Source organism: Dasypus novemcinctus, chromosome 3 (assembly GCF_030445035.2).
Source record: "Dasypus novemcinctus isolate mDasNov1 chromosome 3, mDasNov1.1.hap2, whole genome shotgun sequence".
In the NCBI taxonomy this organism is placed as follows: Eukaryota; Metazoa; Chordata; class Mammalia; order Cingulata; family Dasypodidae; genus Dasypus; species Dasypus novemcinctus.
Window position 1 is genome coordinate 114504499 of NC_080675.1, and position 19906 is coordinate 114524404.

At 37.8% G+C, this 19906-nt stretch overlaps 1 protein-coding gene across 1 annotated transcript in view; it reads right to left on the reverse strand.

Moving 5' to 3' along the window:
* The window catches only part of TTBK2 (tau tubulin kinase 2), a 298458-nt gene that overhangs the window by 220105 nt on the left and 58447 nt on the right, over positions 1 to 19906 (reverse strand). The window contains 1 exon segment of the mRNA XM_004466708.3: positions 5949 to 6084. Within this exon segment, the coding sequence (XP_004466765.2) occupies positions 5949 to 6017 (69 nt within the window). The 5' untranslated portion in view covers positions 6018 to 6084.

Here is a 19906-nt window from a genome sequence, read left to right on the forward strand (position 1 = left end):
TATACAAAACATTTTTTCTGACTATAATCGATTGAAGCTGGAAATCAATAACAGGCAGGAAAAGAAGAAATTCACAAATATATGGACATTAAAGAGCACACTCTTTCTCAGTGGATCAAAAAAATTGTGAAAAATATCAATAAATTTCTTGAGACAAATGAAAACAAGACCAGAACATATAAAAACCTATGGGATACAACAAAAGCAGTGCTGAGAAGGAAATCTGTAGCCCAAAATTCTTACCTTAACAAAGAAAAATGAGCTAAAATAAAAAATCTAAATGCATACCTGGAGAAACTAGAAAAAGAACAGCAAACTATTCTCAAAACAAGCAAAAGGAAAGAAATAACAAAGATTAAAGCAGAAATAAATTAAACTGAAATTAAACAAAAACAAGAGAGACTCAACAAAACCAAAAGCTGATTCTTTGAGATGATCAACAAAATCAATAAACCCTTAGCCAGACTGAAAAGGAAAAAAAGAGAGAAGATGCAAATAAATAAAATCAGAAATCAGAGGAGGAACATTAACACAGATCAGGAGAAATAAAAGAGATCATAAGAGGAACAACTATACACCAACAAATTAGACAATATAGATGAAATAGAAAAATACCTAGAAACACATGAACCACATACACTGACCCTAAAAGAAATAGAAGTAGAGATTGAAACAGTCATTAAACAATTCCCCAAAATGAAAAGTTTAGAACCAGATGTCTATCAATCAAGAAGACATACCAATCCTTTTTTTCCCTCCTCCCTGCCCCCCCATCCTGTTGTTTTTGCTGCCTGTGTCCATCTATGTGATCTTCCATACCCATTTCTCTTTTTGTCTTCTTGTTTTTCTCCTCTAGGATTCAATCCTGGGGACCTCTGATGTGGAGAGAGGTTCCCTGTCACCTGCCACCTCAGTTCCTGGTCTCTGTTCTACTTCACCTTGACTCTTCCCTTCATCTCTCTTTTGTTGCGTCATCATCTTGCTGCGTGACTTGCTTGCGCAGGCACAGGCTCTTGGTTCAGGCACTGGCTCGCCACGTGGGCACTCAACACAGCCACTAAGCTAGCCACGCAGGCACTCATACTTGCACTCCATTCACCGCGCAGGGACTCGATTCGCCACACTGGCACTGGCTTGCCGTGCAGGCACACTTTCTCTTTTTCTTTTTTACCAGGAGGTCCCAGGGATTGAACCCAGGTCCTCACATATGGTAGGCAGAAGCCCTACAACTTGAGCCAAATCCACTTCCCCTCAATACAAATCTTGCTCAAGCCACAAGGGAAGGATACCAAACTCATAAAGCCAACATCACCCTAATACCAAAGCCACACAGAGTACTATGAAAAAAAGGAAATTACAGACCAACATCTCTAATGAATATAGATGCAAAAAATCCTCAACAAAACACCTGCTAACTGAATCCAAAAACATACTAAAAGAATTATACACCACAATCAAGGGGGTTTCATCCATGGAATGCAAGAATGGTTCAACACAAGAAAATCAATTCGTGTAATACATTAATAAATCGAAGAAGGAAAATACATGATCAACCCAACTGATGGAGGAAAGGCATTTGACAAAATCCTGCATCCTTTCTTGGATAAAAAGAACTCCAGAAGATAAGAATAAAAGAAAACGTTTTCATCATGATAAAGTGCATATATGAAAAACCCACAGCTCATACTGTACTCAATGGTGGCAGACTAAAAACTTTCCCATTGAGATTGGGAACAAGATATGGATGCCCACTACCACTACTGTTACTCAATATTGTGCCAGAAGTTCTAGCTAGGGCAATTAGGTAAGGGAGAAAATAAAATAAAAGGTACTCATGGGGAGCAGATATGGCTCAAGCAGTTGAGTGTCTGCTTCCCACATAGGAGGTCCGAGGTTCAGTTTCTGGTACTTCCGAAAAATAAAAACTAAACAACAAGCCAACAAACAAACAAACAAACAACTCAGGGTAGCTGCTGAGCACTGGCTTCCTACATATGCAGTCCTGGGTTCAGTCTCCAGCTCCAGTACCAAAAAAAAAAAGGCACCTAAATAGGAAGGGGAGAAGTAAAACTGTCACTATTCAGACAATATGATCCTATACATAGAAAATCCTGAAAAGTCCATAACATAGCTACTAGAACTATTAGATGAGTTCAGCAAAGTGGCAGAATTCAAGATTAATAGGCATAGATCAGTAGTGTTTCTATATATTACTAATGCGCAATCTGAGAGGGAAGTCAGAAAAAAAAATCCATTTATAATAGCAACTAAAAGAATCAATATTTAACATAAACTTAAAGAAGGACATAAAGGACCTATATTCAGTAAACTATAAAACATTGCTAAAAGAAACCAAAGAAGACCTAAATAAATGGAAGGACACTCTTATTCATGAATTGGTAGACTAAATATCATTAAAATGTCAATTCTACACAAACTTATTTACAGATTCAATGCATCCCAGTAAAATTTCCAACAGCCCTTTTTGAAGAAATGGAAAAACCAACTATCAAATTTATTTGGAAGGGTAAGGGACCCCAAATAGCCAAAAATGTATTTAAAAAGAAGAACAAAATTGGAGGACTTTTATTTCCTGACTTTAAAGTACATTACTTAGCCACAGTGATATAAAAAAATAAAAAATTTTTAAAAAGGCGTGGTACTGGCATAAAGATAGACATATTAACTAATGGAATCAAACTGAGAATTTAGAAATAGACACTCACCTCTAAGGTCAAGTTATTTCTGACACAACTGTCAAACACTAAGGTCAAGTTATTTCTGACAAAGCTGTCAAACCCATCAAGCTGGGTCAAAACAGTCAAGTCAACAAATGGTGCTAAGAGAACTGGATAAAGAAAGAGGACCCGTACTTCACATCATATACAAAAATTAACTCAAAATGGATCAAGTACCTAAATACAAAAGCTAGAATCAAAAAACTCTTGGAGGAAAATGTAGGGAAACATCTCCAAGATGTTCTGGTATGTGGTGGTTTCTGAAACTGAAACTTTATACCCAAAGCATGAACAATGAAAGAAAAAATAGATGAACGGGACCTCCTCAAAATTAAACACGTTTGAGCTTCAAATGACTTTGTTAAGAAGGAGAAAAGGCTGCCTACTCAATGGAAGAAAATTTTTAGAAACCAAATATCCAATAAGAAATGTATAAAGAAATCATACAACTCAACGATAAAAAGACAAGCAATTCAATTAAAAAATGGGGAAAAGATTTGAACGCATTTCCAAGGAAGACATACAAAAGGCCAAAAAAATCCACAAAAAAAGATGCTTAATATCACTAGCTATAAAGGAAATGCAGATCAAAACTACAATGACATATCATTTCACACTTTACGGAATGGTCATTATTTTTTAAAAAAACCAAAAAACAGAAAACTAAGTGCTGGAGAGGATGTGGAGAAACAGGAACATTCTTTCCCTGTTGGTGTGAATGTAAAATGATGTATCTCTGTGGAAGACAGTCTGGTGGCTCCTCAGGAAGTCAAATATAGAACTGCCATGTGATTCAGAAATCTCACTAATCTCACTACTAGACATATATTCAGAAGAACTGAAAGCAAGGACACAAACAGATACTTGCACACTGATGTACACAGTGGCATTATTCACAACTGCCAAGAGATGTAAACAATCCAAGTACCCATTAACTAATGAATGGATAAACAAAATATGGTACATACATGCAAAGGAATACTATTCAGCTGTAAGAGAAATGAAGTCAGGATGCATATGATAACATCGATGAACCTTAAGGACATTATGTTGAGTGAACAAGTCAGATACAAAAGGACAAATATTGTATGGTCTCATTAATAGATATGAACTAAATACAATGAGCAAACTCACAGAGTTAAACTACAGAGTATAGATTTAGGAGACAGAATGTGGGTTGAGAAAGGAGAGCTGACGCTAAATAAAGTGGATTGTAAATGTGTGGAAATGGATAGAGTTGATGGTAAACTAACACTGCTGATTTATAAATGTGAATGTGACTTAAAGGAGTAGTTTAGGGAGGTTAATGTCAATTGAAAGAAAGCTAGAGGATAATCTAGGGACTATATAACAGTGATTTTGGGGTGAATTAATGGTTGTGGTTAATAATACAGATAAAAGAATGTTCCTCTATTATAATATATTAGGAATACAGAGATATATAGGAAAAATACAACCAAAGTAACATATAGAACACAGTTAACAATAATATTGTAATATTTTCACAACAATGGCAAAGAAGGTACAATATCAATTCTAAGGATCAATAATGAGGACTATAAAGGGATATGGGATTTTTTCTTTTGGAGTAATGAAAACGTTCTGAAATACAGTTAAGCTGATGGACAGCACAACTCTGTGATGAATCTGAGAGCCACTGAGTGTACTCTTTGGATGGACTGTCCAAGCCACTATGGACTATAGTCCATATAAGCTATGGACTATGAAAAAAAAAAAAAAAAAGACTATTAAGATCATGTCAAAAGGGCTCAGGAGGCAACTTGAAAAGTATCCCTTAAAAGTGTGAGATATTTGTACAATCTAAGCATCAATAAGGATAACTATAATGACCTGAAACACATCAATATATTTTAATCCATGAATTCTTAGTTATACTTAAAAAGAAAACAAAACAAAAAACCACCTCATTGGTTACTTTTGGAAGGTTGGAGGATACTAGGGAAACAAGTCATTTTTGTGAAAAATGATAAATTTATAAGAATCAAGCATTTATCCCACCTTCCAAATCAAAATGTATCAACAGAGCAACCAAATTTCCCTTTATACATATATTTTGACGAATAAATAAAAAAGGAATACTAAAATATCGCCAATTTGCAACACCTAATTAATAGTCCTAAGCGACATTAAAGGCAGCTAACACCACAAAAAAGAGATACAATCACACATTATATGCTTCCTAGTGAAAATTCACATTACCAATTATGGGGGGAAAAAAAAAAGCTCCTACTTCAATAAACCTGAACTCAGATCTCATCAAGCCTTTAGGTACAACTACCAATTTATATGAAGTACACAGGACAGAGAAACAAGTTAGTACGTGAAATCAATAAGCAAAATCCAAACCACAGGAAATTCTACAGGCAAATAATCCAGTTTTCTTCAATAAATAGTAAAAAAAAAAAAAAAAGGAAAGAGAGAGGGAGAGATGAAGAGGAACATAGAAATTAAAATAAACTGAAGTGATATCAATCAATTGCAACATTCAGACGTTTTTTGGATCTTGATTAAAATCAACCATTAAAACTTAATTTACAATCAGGGAAATGTAAAAACTGATGAGATACTTAATGGTATTAAGAAACATTTTTTAGATGTGAAAAGAACATTATAATTATGTTTTAAGAAGTCCTTATCTTTTATAGATACATAGTGAAATATGTACAGAAGAAATGCTAAGATAGAATATTTGCTTCAAAATAATCTCAGAGGGAGGCAAAAGAAATGAAACAAAACTGATGATAAACTGATGACTGTTAAAGCTGGTCATGAGTACACAGAAGTTCATTATATTAGTTTCTCTACCTTCATGTATAAGTTAAAAAATTCAAAAAAGAGAGGTTCATTGTGCTTTCAGACACTGTATTTATATTTCCTTTCACTTATTCTTTCCCTAAGTACACTCTTATTTACCTCACACAACATTAGCTAAGAGAGGTTTGGAAAATTAAGTAATATAAGAAGCAAAAATAAGAATTAAGGTATAAAAGGAATTTACTAAAATCAAAGAAAAATAAAAATTTTTTAAATTTTAAAAGGAATTTAGTCATAGGAAAAACTAAAAATAACTGCTTTAACAATATAAGCAGTATATGAATAGAATACTATTTCATCAGGATACCAAAAATCACTTCCCCTCTCATGTACGTACACACACACACACACACAAACCCTGAGATGTATACTCACCACTTTCCATCTTTCCTTGACCAGGATTCCAACACTGAGGATATCAGGCTGCTCTCCTCCCCCACTCATTGCAAATTACTGATGTGGTAGAACAGCTATTCAGGCACCCAGCTCCCAAGGGTGGTTTCCATTTAAACTAAAATGAAAGAAATACAGCAATGTATCAGGGCTAACCACTTAAGACAAATAACATCCCAGAACCAAGAAGCACTACTAATCTTATACATTAATTAGGTTGCTTTGATGGAAAGAGGAAAAGAAACATACACAAACTTAGTTTCAAAAAATGTTTAAGGCATGTAAAACAGACCTTATGTTTCAATTATAGATGTACAGTGATAATGGCTAAACATTACAAAAGACATTATGTTACAACACAGGTATTACTTACAATAGTTAGACAGCTATATCAGAGGGCAAGCATGGTGTCAATGGCAGTTAATCCAGACCACTATCCTAAGGACAAGACACTGCTAAAGACAAAGAAACAGGACCTAATTTAAGGAGCTTATAGTTTAAAAGGATGTAATTTAGAGCTTAAGATCACTGGAAATAACAAAATGCATAGGAAATAAGCATGGGCCATAGAAAAGTACTGTGATCAAACCCAATATAATGATACTGTAAGAAAAAGACAGTAATAGTGAAATGAGCAGAATACCTACAAAGAAAATGAAGAAACATCAGAAAAATATGGCCTAAGGCAGATGAAAACTTTAGCCAAATATTATAGATTAAGCTAAAAGAGAGTTATAAAATATATAGAGGCTTTAAAAGAACAACATAAATTATAATAAGAACTTCTGAATGAGATAACTGGTCAGGAGAAAGACATAAAAAGAAATCTGAGAGAATACAGGAAAGAATCAGAAATGATGAAGAAAAAAAAAGCAGTGAAGATGCAAATACAAGGGACACAAGAGCAGATATCATATAAATAAGATACAGAATAGAAAGAAGAAAGGTAAAAGAAAAAACTCAAATAGAAATTAAGAAATGTTAGAAAAAAAGAAACTAAAAGTGATAAATAAAATACATGACCCAAAATATAAGAGAAGTCACAAAAAAGAAAACCAAAATAATTAGGACAAATACAACCATAATACAAGAAAACTTAACTGAACTATAAAGAAACTTACTTAAATCTGCATCTTGAAAAATCCATCACATACCCAAGAAAATCAACCCATAAGGGCAATACCAAAACATGTTCTAATAAAATTGATAAGTTAAAAAAAAATCATTGGGCATCCTTGCAGAGAATCAACATTATTTATAAGGGAAAGAAAATCAGATTGAAGTCAGACACTGGAGCAAAAGCTCATGCCAAAAGACAACCAAATTATATACTTTTTATACCAAAGGAAATAAAATTTGAGCCAAGGATATTCTATCCAGCCAAACTAACCTTAAATGCTAAAAGAAAGAAACTTTTATGAACATACAGAATACTGTTCCCATGAAATGCCCATAGGAATCAACTAATTACAAGTATAAAACAATCCAGAAATTATTGCACGTCCATTCCCCAATAGAAGTTCAGAACAACCAGCCAAGAATCAGCAGAAACATCTTTCTCAAAGCTCCAGAAAATAGTCAAAGAATGCAGTAAAAAGGCAAGTGATGAATCAAGAAAAAGACTACTAAAAAGCTATAGTAGAATCTCCAGACACCCAGGCTGGTCCCTTCCTCATCCCTCACCAACTGAGCATAGAGCCGGTCCATAATCTCAGTACAGATTCCTGATCATAGGTCTGGAGGTAATAGAGTAACCCTTGTGCACATACTGGGAACACGTTTGTCTGGTGGTGGCCTAAGGGACTCACCATCCTAGAACTTGCTCTATGTGTAGAACGCAGGCCACGGAACTCTCCTACAGAATGCTGTGGGAGGAACAGTAAAGTGGCTGCCTGGGGCAAAGAATTCTGGCTATAAGATAGAAAATGCAGTGCCTGGGACTATGAGGAACTGTTTCCTAGGAAAAGGGGACACTCAGAACCATGTATATGGGGTAATTCTTGGGACCATCTGTGCATATTCAAGACAATACTCATGCACAGAAAGGATGAGGATGGTCCCTACATGTGTCCCTGGAGCTAGTCTCTAAACTGACTTACTGATAAGCCCTTAGGTGAACACATGTACAAGCCAATCTACAAAGACTGGGAAAAGGGTTTCCTTTTTATCCTTTTTAAAAAATTCCTTAATGTTAGTTCCTGGCAACCAAGGATAGCACTATGACAATACTAGCTGCATACAAACTTAAGAAACAGACAGGAAAGCAGATGTGGCTCAAACAGTTGGGCACCTGCCTACCACATGGAAGGTCCTGAGTTTGGTTTGTGGTGCTGCCTAAAGAAGACAAGCAAGAAAGCGAGGTGACATGACAGGCTCATGCGGAGAGATGATGTAACAAGATGATGCAACGAAATAACACAGTGAAAGACACAACAAATAGGGAACAGAGGTGGCTCAAGCGATTGTGTGCCTTCCTTTCACATTGGAGGTCAAGGGTTTGGTTCCCAGGGCCTCCTAAAAAAGAAAATGAGCAGACACAGAAAGCACACAACAATCACAGAGAGCAGATCGTAAGCGCAAACAATAGCGGGCGGGGGGGGGGGGGGCGTCAATAAATAAATAAATAAACTTAAAAAAGAAAAAAGAAACAGACAACCCAGAGTTTAAATTCCAGCAAAAACAAATGTTTGAATAACTTAAAAAGACTGAAATTATGGAAAGCACTCTAATCATAACAGAATGAAACTAAAAATCAATAATGGATGGAAAAAGAAAAAATTCATAAATATATGGAGATTAAACAACACACTCTTAAATAATCAGTGGGTCAAAGAAGAAAGAGCATTCAGTAAGTTTCGTGAGATGAATGAAAATGAGAATACAACATATCAAAACCTATGGAACAGGGACAACCAGCAAGATGGCAATGGAGTAAGGAGCTCCAAGAGTCAGCTTCTGCTACAGGGCAGTTGGTAAACGCACAGAGCTATCTGGAGCTAGCTAAAGCACGTCTCTGGGGGCTCAAGGAGACCAGAAAAGCATTCTGACACATCCTTGAAGGAAGGGAAGGAGGAGACTCCCCATCTGCAGAAAAGATTCCTAAGTGCCCCACACCACAGAGGCCAGTGCCCATCCTCCACTGGAGGCACAAGCCACCTCAGGAGCTGTTCCGCAGCTGGAATTGAAAGCTCTACTTCCCGAAAACAGGGGAGGAACAGACAGTTGGGCACCAACTTCAGCTACTGATCAGTAAATTCAGCAGGCTAAAGTATAATCCTGAGAAGACTAAAGTTTAAACCTGTCCAACTCAGAAAGAGGCCAGCAGACACCATCTTAACTCTGCACCCTGGCACAAGGGGAAGTGGGGCGTACTGAAAATCACATCAATGGTGCGGACTGGCTTCTTTCCATCCAGATCAAATTGAAGCTCTAGCCTAGGCTCCAGCCCACCTCCAGCAGGGAGGAGGCTAGGGGGACTAGCACCAGCCTCTCCAGGAAATAACCGGCCAAACTGTGAAGGTCAGTGATTATTCTACTCTGGAGGTGCAAGCCACCCCAGGAACTATTCTGTGACTGGAATTGGAAGCTCTATTTCCCAAATACAGGGGAGGAGGAGAAAGTTGGCCACCAATTTCGGCTACTGATAGTAGACTTGGCTAGCTAGGGTATAACCCTAGGAATAGCTAGGGTGTGAATCTGTTCAAGTCTGAAAAAGGCCAGTGGCCACCATTTTGACTCCATCCCCAGCATGAGGGGAAACCCGGCCGAATGAAAATCACAGTGATGGAAGGAACCAGCTTCTTTTGCCCAGATCACCTGCAGTCCTAGGCTAGGCTTCAGTCCCACCTCTGGTAGGGAGGAAGCTGGCGGGCCCTGCAGGTATCCAGGTAACTGCAGGTACCTTTGGCTGGCACAGACTGAATAATCAGAAGTCTACTGGAGCAACTATAGTCATCTTGGACCCGCACTGCATATACTGCTGCCTATACCTGCAGCTCCATCCGCATCCCAGGCAGGGGAGAAAAGAGCAGGAAGCTTCATCAGTCTCTCTCGGCAACTACAATCTATGTGTGCATGACTTGGATTGTTCCACACAGCTGTGACTCTGTCCCTAATCCTAGCTAAGGAGAAAGTTGGGAGAACCTTCATCAGTCCCTGGGGCAAGGAAGGTGGATTGAGCCTCCACACCTTACTGCACCAACTATATGCTTGGCTCCTACTGCACAACCAACAAGGGAAAAAAGGCAGGAAGCCCTAAACTAAAGAGAAATTATGGCGACGGACTTGGCCCAGTGGTTAGGGCATCCGTCTACCACATGGGAGGTCCGCGGTTCAAACCCCAGGCCTCCTTGACCTTTGTGGAGCTGGCCCATGCACAGTGCTGATGCACACAAGGAGTTCCGTGCCACGCAGGAGTGTCCCCTGCATAGGGGAATCCCATGCTCAAGGAGTGCGCCCTGTAAGGGGAGCCACCCAACGCAAAAGAAAGTGCAGCCTGCCCAGGAATAGTGCCGCACACATGGAGAACTGACACAACAAGATGATGCAACAAAAAGAAACAGATTCCCATGCCGCTGACAACAAAAGAAGTGGACAAAGAAGACGCAGCAAATAGACACAGAGAACAGACAACCGGGGGGGGGGGGAGAAATAAATAAATAAATAGATAGATAGATAAATAAATAAATCTTTAAAAAAAAAAAGATTATATCATTAAAAAAAGAGAGAGAGAAATTACAATCCACACCAAGAAACAGGAAGACATGGCCCAGTTAAAGGAGCAAGATAAGCCTCCAGATGACATAAAGGAGTTGAGACAACTAATCGCAGATTTTCAAACAAATCTTCTTAATAAATTCAGTGAGATAGCTAAAGAGATTAAGGATATTAAGAAAACACTGGATGAGCATGAAGAAGAATGTGAAAGCATACATAGAAAAAGAGCAGATCTTATGGGAACGAAAGGTACAATCAATGAAATTTAAAAACATTGGAATCATGGTAAACAGATGTGGCTCAACCAATTGGACTCCTGTCTACTATATAGGAGGACAACAGTTTGATGCCCAGGGCCTCCTGGTGAGGGCAGTTGGCCCATGAAGCAAGTTGGCCCATGCAGAGTGCCAGCCCACATGGGTATAATGCTACGTACAGGAGTGCTGCCCTCATGGGAATGCTGCCCAGCATGGGAAAGCCACCCCATGCAGGAGTGCCAGCCGACAGGCACAGAGAGCTGGCGCAGCAAGATGACACAACAAGAGACACGAAGGAGAGAAAATAAGAATACGTAGCAGAACAGGGAGTTGAGGTAGCTCAAGAGAGAAATCGCCTATCTCCCACTCTGGAAGGTCCCCGGGTCAGTTCCCAGAGCCGCCAAATGAGAATACAAGCAGACACAAAAGAACACACAGCAAATGGCCACAGAGAGCAGACAATGGGGGGAACAGGAGGAAAAATAAATCTTAAAAAAATTTGGAATCATATAATATCAGATTTCAGGAGGCAGAAGAAAGGACTGGTGAGCTTGAAAAAATGGCCTCTGAAAGTGAACGTACCAAACAACAGATAAAGAATGTGAAAAATTGAACAAGGTCTCGGGGAACTAAATGACAGCAAACAGTGTGGAAACATACATGCCATGAGTGCCCAGAAAGAGAACAGAAGGGAAAAGGGGCAGAAGGAATATATGAAGAAACAATGGTAGAAAATTTCCCAACCCTATCAAAGGACATAGATATCCATGCCCAAGAAGCACAACAAACTCCCATCCGAAAAATCCAAATAAAACAACTCCAAGACACATACTCATCAGAATGTCAAATGCCAAAGACAAAGAGAGATTCTGAGAACAGCAAGAGAAAAGCAATGCATAACATATAAGGGATATCCAATAAGATTATGTGCTGATTTCTCACCAGAAACCATGGAGGCAAAAAGACAGTGGTATGATATATTTAAGATACTATGAGAGAAAAACTTCCAGCCAAGAATCTTATATCCAGCAAGACTATCTTTCAAAAATGTGGGCGAGTTTAGAATATTCACAGATAAGCAGAAACTGAGAGAATTTCTAAGCAAGAGACCAGATTTTCAGGAAATACTAAAGGGTGTGCTAGAGCCTGAAAAGAAAAGACAGGAGAGAGAGTCCTGGGAGAGAGTCTAAAAATGAAGATTATATCAATAAAAGTAACTAAAAGTGTCAAAAGAATGGTGAAAATAAAATATGACAGATAAAACTCAAATAGTCAGGAACAAACTTAACAAACAATGTAAAGCATTTGTATTCAGAAAACTGCAATTCAACATTAAAAGAAATTTTAAAAGGCCTAAATAACAAGAACAACATTCCATGCTCATGGATTGGAAGACTAAATATCATTAAGATGTCAATTCTACTGAAATTGATATACAGATTCAATGCAATCCCAATAAAAATTCTACCAGCATTTTTTTTAATTGAAAATATGATTAACAAATTTATTTAGAAAGGTAAAGAGTTCCTGAATAGCCAGAAACATCATAGAAACATCATAAACATCATCTCCAGACTTTAAATATATTACCTAGCTATAGTGGGAAAAACAGCATGATACTTCCATTAAGACCGACACATAGACCAACGAAATCAAATTGATGGTTCAGAAACAGACCCTCACAAATACGGTAAAGTGATTTTTCACCAGCCTGTCAAACTCACACAGCTCAGGCAGAACAGTACATTCAACAAATGATGCTGAAAGAACTGGATATCCATAGCCAAAAGAAGGAAAGAGGACCCCTACCTCACACCTTATCCAAAAATTAACTCAAAATGGATCAAAAACCTGAAAATAAAAGCAAGAACCATAAAGCTTCTAGAAGAAATTGTAGGAAAATATCTTCAAGCCTTGGTAGTAAGTGGTGAATTCTTAAAGGAGATAAGAGGAGGACTGAGTGGACTATTGATGTTTAATGTATGTAGAAGTTTTAATTAGCTTTACTGTAAAAGTGTAGAAATGTATAGAGTAGATGGTAACAAGCAGAGATAAAAAGCTATTTTTTAAATGGGGATATAGCTGAAAATGGTAGTCTAGGGATGTAAGTGCCAATTGACAGAAGGCTAGAGAATAACCTAGGAACTGAGTAGCACAGTAAACTAAGAGGTGGATGAGAATTGTGGTTGATGGTACAGATGCAAGAGCTAAAGCAAATGTACATCACTACTGCAGGGATGTGGGAATGTGGAGAAGCATGGAAAAATATAACTGGAGTGACCTATAGACTATGGTTAGCAGTAAGAATATAATATTCTTGAATCTATGCCAAAGATGTACTGTGTTGACAATAGGGAAGTGTGGAAAATGTGTGCCAAATGTACACTATGGACATGGTAACAATCAGATCTATCTGTAACAAATGTCCCATCACAGTGTGGTGCATTGATGGAGGGGTGTTGTTTGGGAATTCTGCACATGTGCATGATTGTTTTATAAGTTTACACTTCTGTCATAAAAAATATATTTAAAAAATAATAATAGGGTGGGTTGGGGGAAAAACACACCAAATGTAAGATAAGGACTATAATTAGTAGTAAGATTTTGACATTATTCTTTCATAATTTGTTAACAAACATCTCATGACAATTCAAGGTGGTGGTAGAGGGTTGATGTATGGAACCCCTGTATGATGTTATGCATGTTTGCTTTGTAAGTTCACAACTTTTACTATACACTTATTGTTTATGTATGTTCATATATAAATGATACAAAGATAAAAATAATAATAGGGTGGGTTGGGGGGAAAATACTTTTGTTAGTAGTAATATTTTGACAATGCTCTTTAATCATTAAAAAAGGCTTAACAAGAATGCAAAGTATTGGTGATAGGGTGACTTATGAGAGCCCTATATAATGTTATATGTTGTTTTGTAAGTTCACAACTTTTACTATACACTTATTACTTATGTATGTTTATGTACAAGTGATACACTTCAATAATTTTTTAAAAAATAATAAAATTTTAAAAATAAAACCTATGGGGTACTGCAAAGGCAGTGCTGAGAGGGAAATTTGTAGCCATCAATGCTTATATTAAAAAAGAAGAAAGAGTTAAAACTGAAGATCTAACTGCACACCTGGAGGAACTAGAAAAAGAACAGCAAACTAATCCCAAACCAAGCCAAAGGAAAGAAATATTAAAGGTCAGAGCAGAAAGAAATGAAATCCAGAACAAAAGAAAACAAAACAAAACAGAGAATCAACCAAATCAAAGTTGGTTATTTGAGAAAATCAACAAAAGCAACAAACCCTGAACTATACTAACCAAAAAAAAAAAAAAAAAGGGAGAGAGAGAGAAGATAAAAATAAGTAAAATCAAAAATGAGAAGAGAGCCATTACCACTGATGCCACAGAAATAAAAGAGATCATAATAGGATACTATGAACAACTGAATGTTAAAAAATTAGACAATGCATATATGATGGACAAATTCCAAGAAATACATGTAGGACCTAAACTGGCCCAAGAAGAAAAAGAAGACCTCAACAAACCAATCACAAGTAAAGAGATTCAAAAAGTCATTAAAAATCTCCCAAAGATGAAAACTCTGGGACCAGATGGCTTCATAGGTGAATTCAATCATTCAAAGACGATCTAATACCATTCTTGCTCAAGGCTTCCAAAAAATTGAACAGGGAAGAACCCTACCAAACTCGTTCTATGAAGCCAATATCACCTTAATGCCAAAACCAAAAAGGATTACAGATTAAGATCTCTAATAAATCCAGATGCAAAAATCCTCAGCAAAATACTTCAAACAAAATCCAAAAGCACATTAAAAGAATTATACACGATGATCAAGTGTTTTTCCCCCCAGGTATGCAAGGGTGGTTCAAAAGAAGAAAACCAATTAGTGTAATAAACCACATTAATAAATTGAAGAGGAAAAATTACATGACCCTCTCAATTGATGCAGAAAAGGCATTTGACAAAATACAGGGTCCTTTCTTAATAAAAACACTCCAAAAGATAGAAACAGAAGGAAGCTTTGTCAATATGGTAAAGAGTATGTATCAAAAACCTACAACTATGGTAAACAGACTTGGCCCAGTGGTTAGGGCGTCCGTCTACCACATGGGAGGTTCGCGGTTCAAACCCTGGGCCTCCTTGACCCCTGTGGAGCTGGCCCATGCGCGTGCTGATGCGCGCAAGGAGTGCCCTGCCACGCAGGGGTGTCCCCCGCGTAGGGGAGCCCCACGCGCAAGGAGTGCGCCCATAAGGAGAGCCGCCCAGCGCGAAAGAAAGTGCAGCCTGTCCAGGAATGGCGCCGCCCACGCTTCCCATGCCGCTGATGACAACAGAAGCAGACAAAGAAACAAGACGCAGGAAATGGACACAGAGAACAGACAACCAGGGGAGGGGGGGAATTAAATAAATAAATAAAATCTTTTAAAAAAACAAACAAAAAAAAACCCTACAACTAGTATTGTACTCAATGTGAAAGACTGAAAGATTTCCCACTGAGATCAGGAACAAGAAAAGGATGCCCACTGTCATCACATCATTCAATTTTGTGCTAGAAGGTCTAGCTAGAGCAATTAGGCTAAATAAAGAAATAAAAGGCACCCAAATAGGAAGGTAAAATTTTCACTATTCACTAATGATATACTACATCTAGAAAATCCTGGAAAATTACAACAATGCTACTATAATTGATAGACAAGGTTCAGCAAAGTGGCGGGGTACAAGATTAATATATAAAAATCAATCACATTTCTATACACTATCAACATGCAACCTGTGGAGAAAGTCAGGAAAAAACATTCCATTATAAATAGAGACTTAAAAAAGCAAATGTTTAGGAATAAATTTAATGAAAAACATAAACACCTGTATTCAGAAAACTATGAAACATTGCTAAAAGAAACTGAAGAAGACTTAAAGCAATGGAAGGACATTCCATGTCCATGGATTGGAAGACTCAATATTGTAAAGATGTTAATTCTACCCAAACTGATTTAGAGATTCAATGCAATCCTAATAAAAACCAAAACAGCCTTTTTTGCAGAAATGGAAAAGCCAATAATCAAATTTATTTGGAAGGGTAAGGGACCCCAAATAGCCAAAAATGTCTTTAAAAAGAAGAATAAAGTTTGAGGACTCTCACTTCCTGACTTTAAAGCATATTACTTAGCTACAGTGGTTAAAACAGCATGGTGCTGGCATAAAGACAGATTGACCCATGGAATCGAACTGAGAACTCAGAAAGAGACCCTAACATTGACAGTCAAGTGATTTCTGACAAGGCTGTTAAGTCCACCAAGCTGGCCACAACAGGCTATTCAACAAATGGTGCTGGGAACTGGTTAGCCATATCCAAAAGAAAGAAAGAGGACCCTTATCTCACACCTTACACAAATATTAACTCAAAATGGATCAAGGACCTAAATATAAAAGTAACAACCATAAAACTACTAGAAGAAAATGTAGGAAAACATCTTCAAGATCTTGTGGTAAGCAGTAGTTTCTTAAACCTTACACCCAAAGCACAAGCAATGAAAGAAAAAATAGATATACAGGATTGCCTCAAAATTAAACACTTTTGTACCTCAAAGGATTGTCAAAAGCCTGAAAAGGCAGCTGACTCAATGCAAGAAAATATTTGGTAATCACATAATGGATAAGGGTTTAATATCCATGATACAGAAAGAGATAATACAACTCAATAATAAAAAGACAATCTGGGGAGTGGATGTGGCTCAACTGATAGAGTGTCTGTCTACCATATGGAGGGCCCAGGGTTCAAACCCTAGGACCTCCTGACCTGTGTGTGGCAAGCTGGCCCATGCACAGTGCTGCCATGCGCAAGGAGTGCCGTGCCATGCAGGGGCACCCCCATGCAGGGGTGTCCCACATGCAAGGAGTACACCCCTCAAGGAGAGCTGCCCCACATGAAAAAAGCACAGCCCGCCCAGGAGTGGCACCACACACAGGGAGAGCTGACGCAGCAAGATGACCCAACAAAAAAGAGATGCAGTTTCCAAGTGCCATCTGATAATGCAAGCAGACGCAGAAGAACACACAGCAAATGGACACAGAATGCAGATAATGGAGGGAAGGGGAGAGAAATATATTAAGAATATTTTTTTAAAAAAGACTATCCACCTGATTAAAAAATGGGCAAAAGACTTGAAAAGACAATTATCCAAAGAAGAAATACAAATGGGGAAGAAACACATGAAAAAATGTTCAACATCACTAGCAATTAGGGAAATGCAAATCAAAACCACAATGTGATATCATTTCATACCTATCAGACCAGCCTCTATTAAAAAGTTGGAAAATTGTAAATGCTGGAGAGGATGTGGAGAGAAAGGAACAATTCTTCACCATTGGTGAAAATGTAGAAAGGTACAGCCACTGTGGAGGACTGTGTGGCAGTTTCTAAGGAAGTTGAATATAGACTTGCCATGTGTTCCAGCAATACCATTACTAGGTATGTACCCAGAAGACCTGAGAGTAGAGACATGAACAGACATCTGCACACTGATGTTCATAGCAGCATTATTCATAATTGCCAAAAGTTGGGAACAACCCAGGAGCCCATCAACTGATGAATGGATAAACAAATTGGGATACACGTGATGGAAGCATATATTAACAACATGGATGAACCTGGAGGACATTATGTCAAGTAAAGCAAGCCAGTCACAAAAGGACAAATACTGTATGATTGCACTATTTTGAACTGAATGTATTATGTAAACTCATGGAACTAATAATTAGAATATAGACCACCAGAAAATAGAATGAGTATAGAGAATGGAAAGCTGATAATTAATCCATCCAGAATTGGTTAAAAAGTTTTTTATATACCTTTGGAAATGCATGGAAATGGTTAGAGCACATCGTGGTGTTTGTGACAAGCAGATGCGTTATATGGTATGAGAGTGGTTGAAAGGGAAAGTCTAAGGACATGTATATTACTAGAATGAAAGCTAAAAATTATAACATAGACTGTATATATATATAATATAGTGAAACTTCCCATAAAATACAAAAATAGATGATATTGCATATATGACTGGTTTTATAAAATATAAAAACATGGGGAAAGGAAACAGAATATCAGCTGTGTACAGGGGAAGAATAGAAAGGTGATGAGTTTTGTTTGGTGGGTTGGTTGGTTTTTGCTTTTTAGTATAATTATTACTATTACTGGAATAATGAAAATGCTCTAAAATGATTAAAGTGAGGAATATACAACTATGTAATTTTTTATAAAAGATCTATTTACTTACTTACTTACTTATTTATTTCTCCCCCCTCCCTCCATTGTCTGCTCTCTGTGTCCATTCGCTGCATGTTTCTCAGTATCTGCTTGTATTCTCATTAGGCGGCTCTAAGAACCAATCCTGGGACCTTCTAGAGTGGGAGAGAGGCGATCTTTCTCTTGTGCCACACCTCAGCTTCCTGATCTGCTGCATCTCTTATTATCTCTCCTCTGTGTCTCTTTTTTGCTGCGTCATCTTGCTGCACCAGCTTTCTGTGTGGGCTGGCACTCCCACACAGGGCAGCACTCCTGCATGGGGAAGCACTCCATGTGGGCCAGCTAGCCACAGAGGCCAGCTTGCCTTCACCAGGAGGCCCTGGGTATCAAACCCTGGACCTCCTATATGGTAGACAGGAGCCCAATTGGTTGAGCCACATCTGCTTCCCCACAACTATGAAATTTTACTGAATACCACTAATGGTACACTTTGGATGGATTTATGCTTTATAAATGTGTATCAATAAAACTGATCTGTTAAAAAAAAAAAAGGAAACCAAAGATAACTGAAATGAAACAATCTGAGCATCCAAAACCATGGGGACTTGAATGATAGGAACATATCAAATATTTAAACACCAAAGAGTTCATAATGATACTCAAAATAGAAAAAAAACATATTTTCTCCAAGGAAAGAATCAAGTACTAATCCTATGTTTCTTGTATGGACAGTATTTTGTGGACATCAAAGAGATGATGGGGGTGTTTTCCCTTAAGAACCACCACAGCTACTAAATGCAGAAGATGAAATCAAATAATGACCATATTCAAATCCCTGGTTAAATAATGAATCTAGGCATTGACTATCGATGGCTTCTAAAACTGTAAAGGGAAAGGTTAATGGAGAACATTAATGTGTAATAATCAGGCTGAACCGTTAATCAATCTTAACATCACCAAAAAGCAAGTCAATGAAACATTCTGAGAGATAACAGAATTTTCTCAATAACACCTCTGAAGTCTCTGGCCTAAAAAAATGAACCTGAAACTAATTAAGTTTCTAGAAATATCAGTTTACAAAAATAAGGGGAGGGAAGGTACATACTACCTGTTAACATGAGGATATAATGAGCTAAATCTAGAACATGGGAAATTTTAAAGGACAAAATGATCCATTTTTTTTCAACAAATAAATGAAGTGGGAAATTAAAGGGCTTACACATTACCTTATATACGGGTATGACATAATCATCGTTTTGCAATTCTCTTTTAAAAAGTCATCTGGGAAGAAAGAGGATTAGAGAGGCACAGGACTCACTTCTCTCACAGAGATAGCTAGAGGACAAGCAGTACCAGCCTAGAAAAAAATTTTCTAGGGCTTAGAACACCAGGGGAAAGCCTGACACCACCCAGAGAGGAACACACAAAAAGAATCTCAATGGGAAAACTCTGTGAGATAAAGCTGCAGCTGCAAATGCCATACCCATTCTGCACTCTTAGAGCAGACAGTATTGAGCCCTCTAGGCTCAGGCCAGCTGCTAGGTTTAGAGGGGGCCTATAGGGGTCTACCTCCCCAGGAAAAGGGAGAGAGATAGGGATACAGCCTAAGGTTGGATTCAGCTTTTAGCAACGAATTTGATCTGCTGTGTCCCATGAGCCCTTCCAGGCTGGGTGGGGGCCACACCATTGTTTG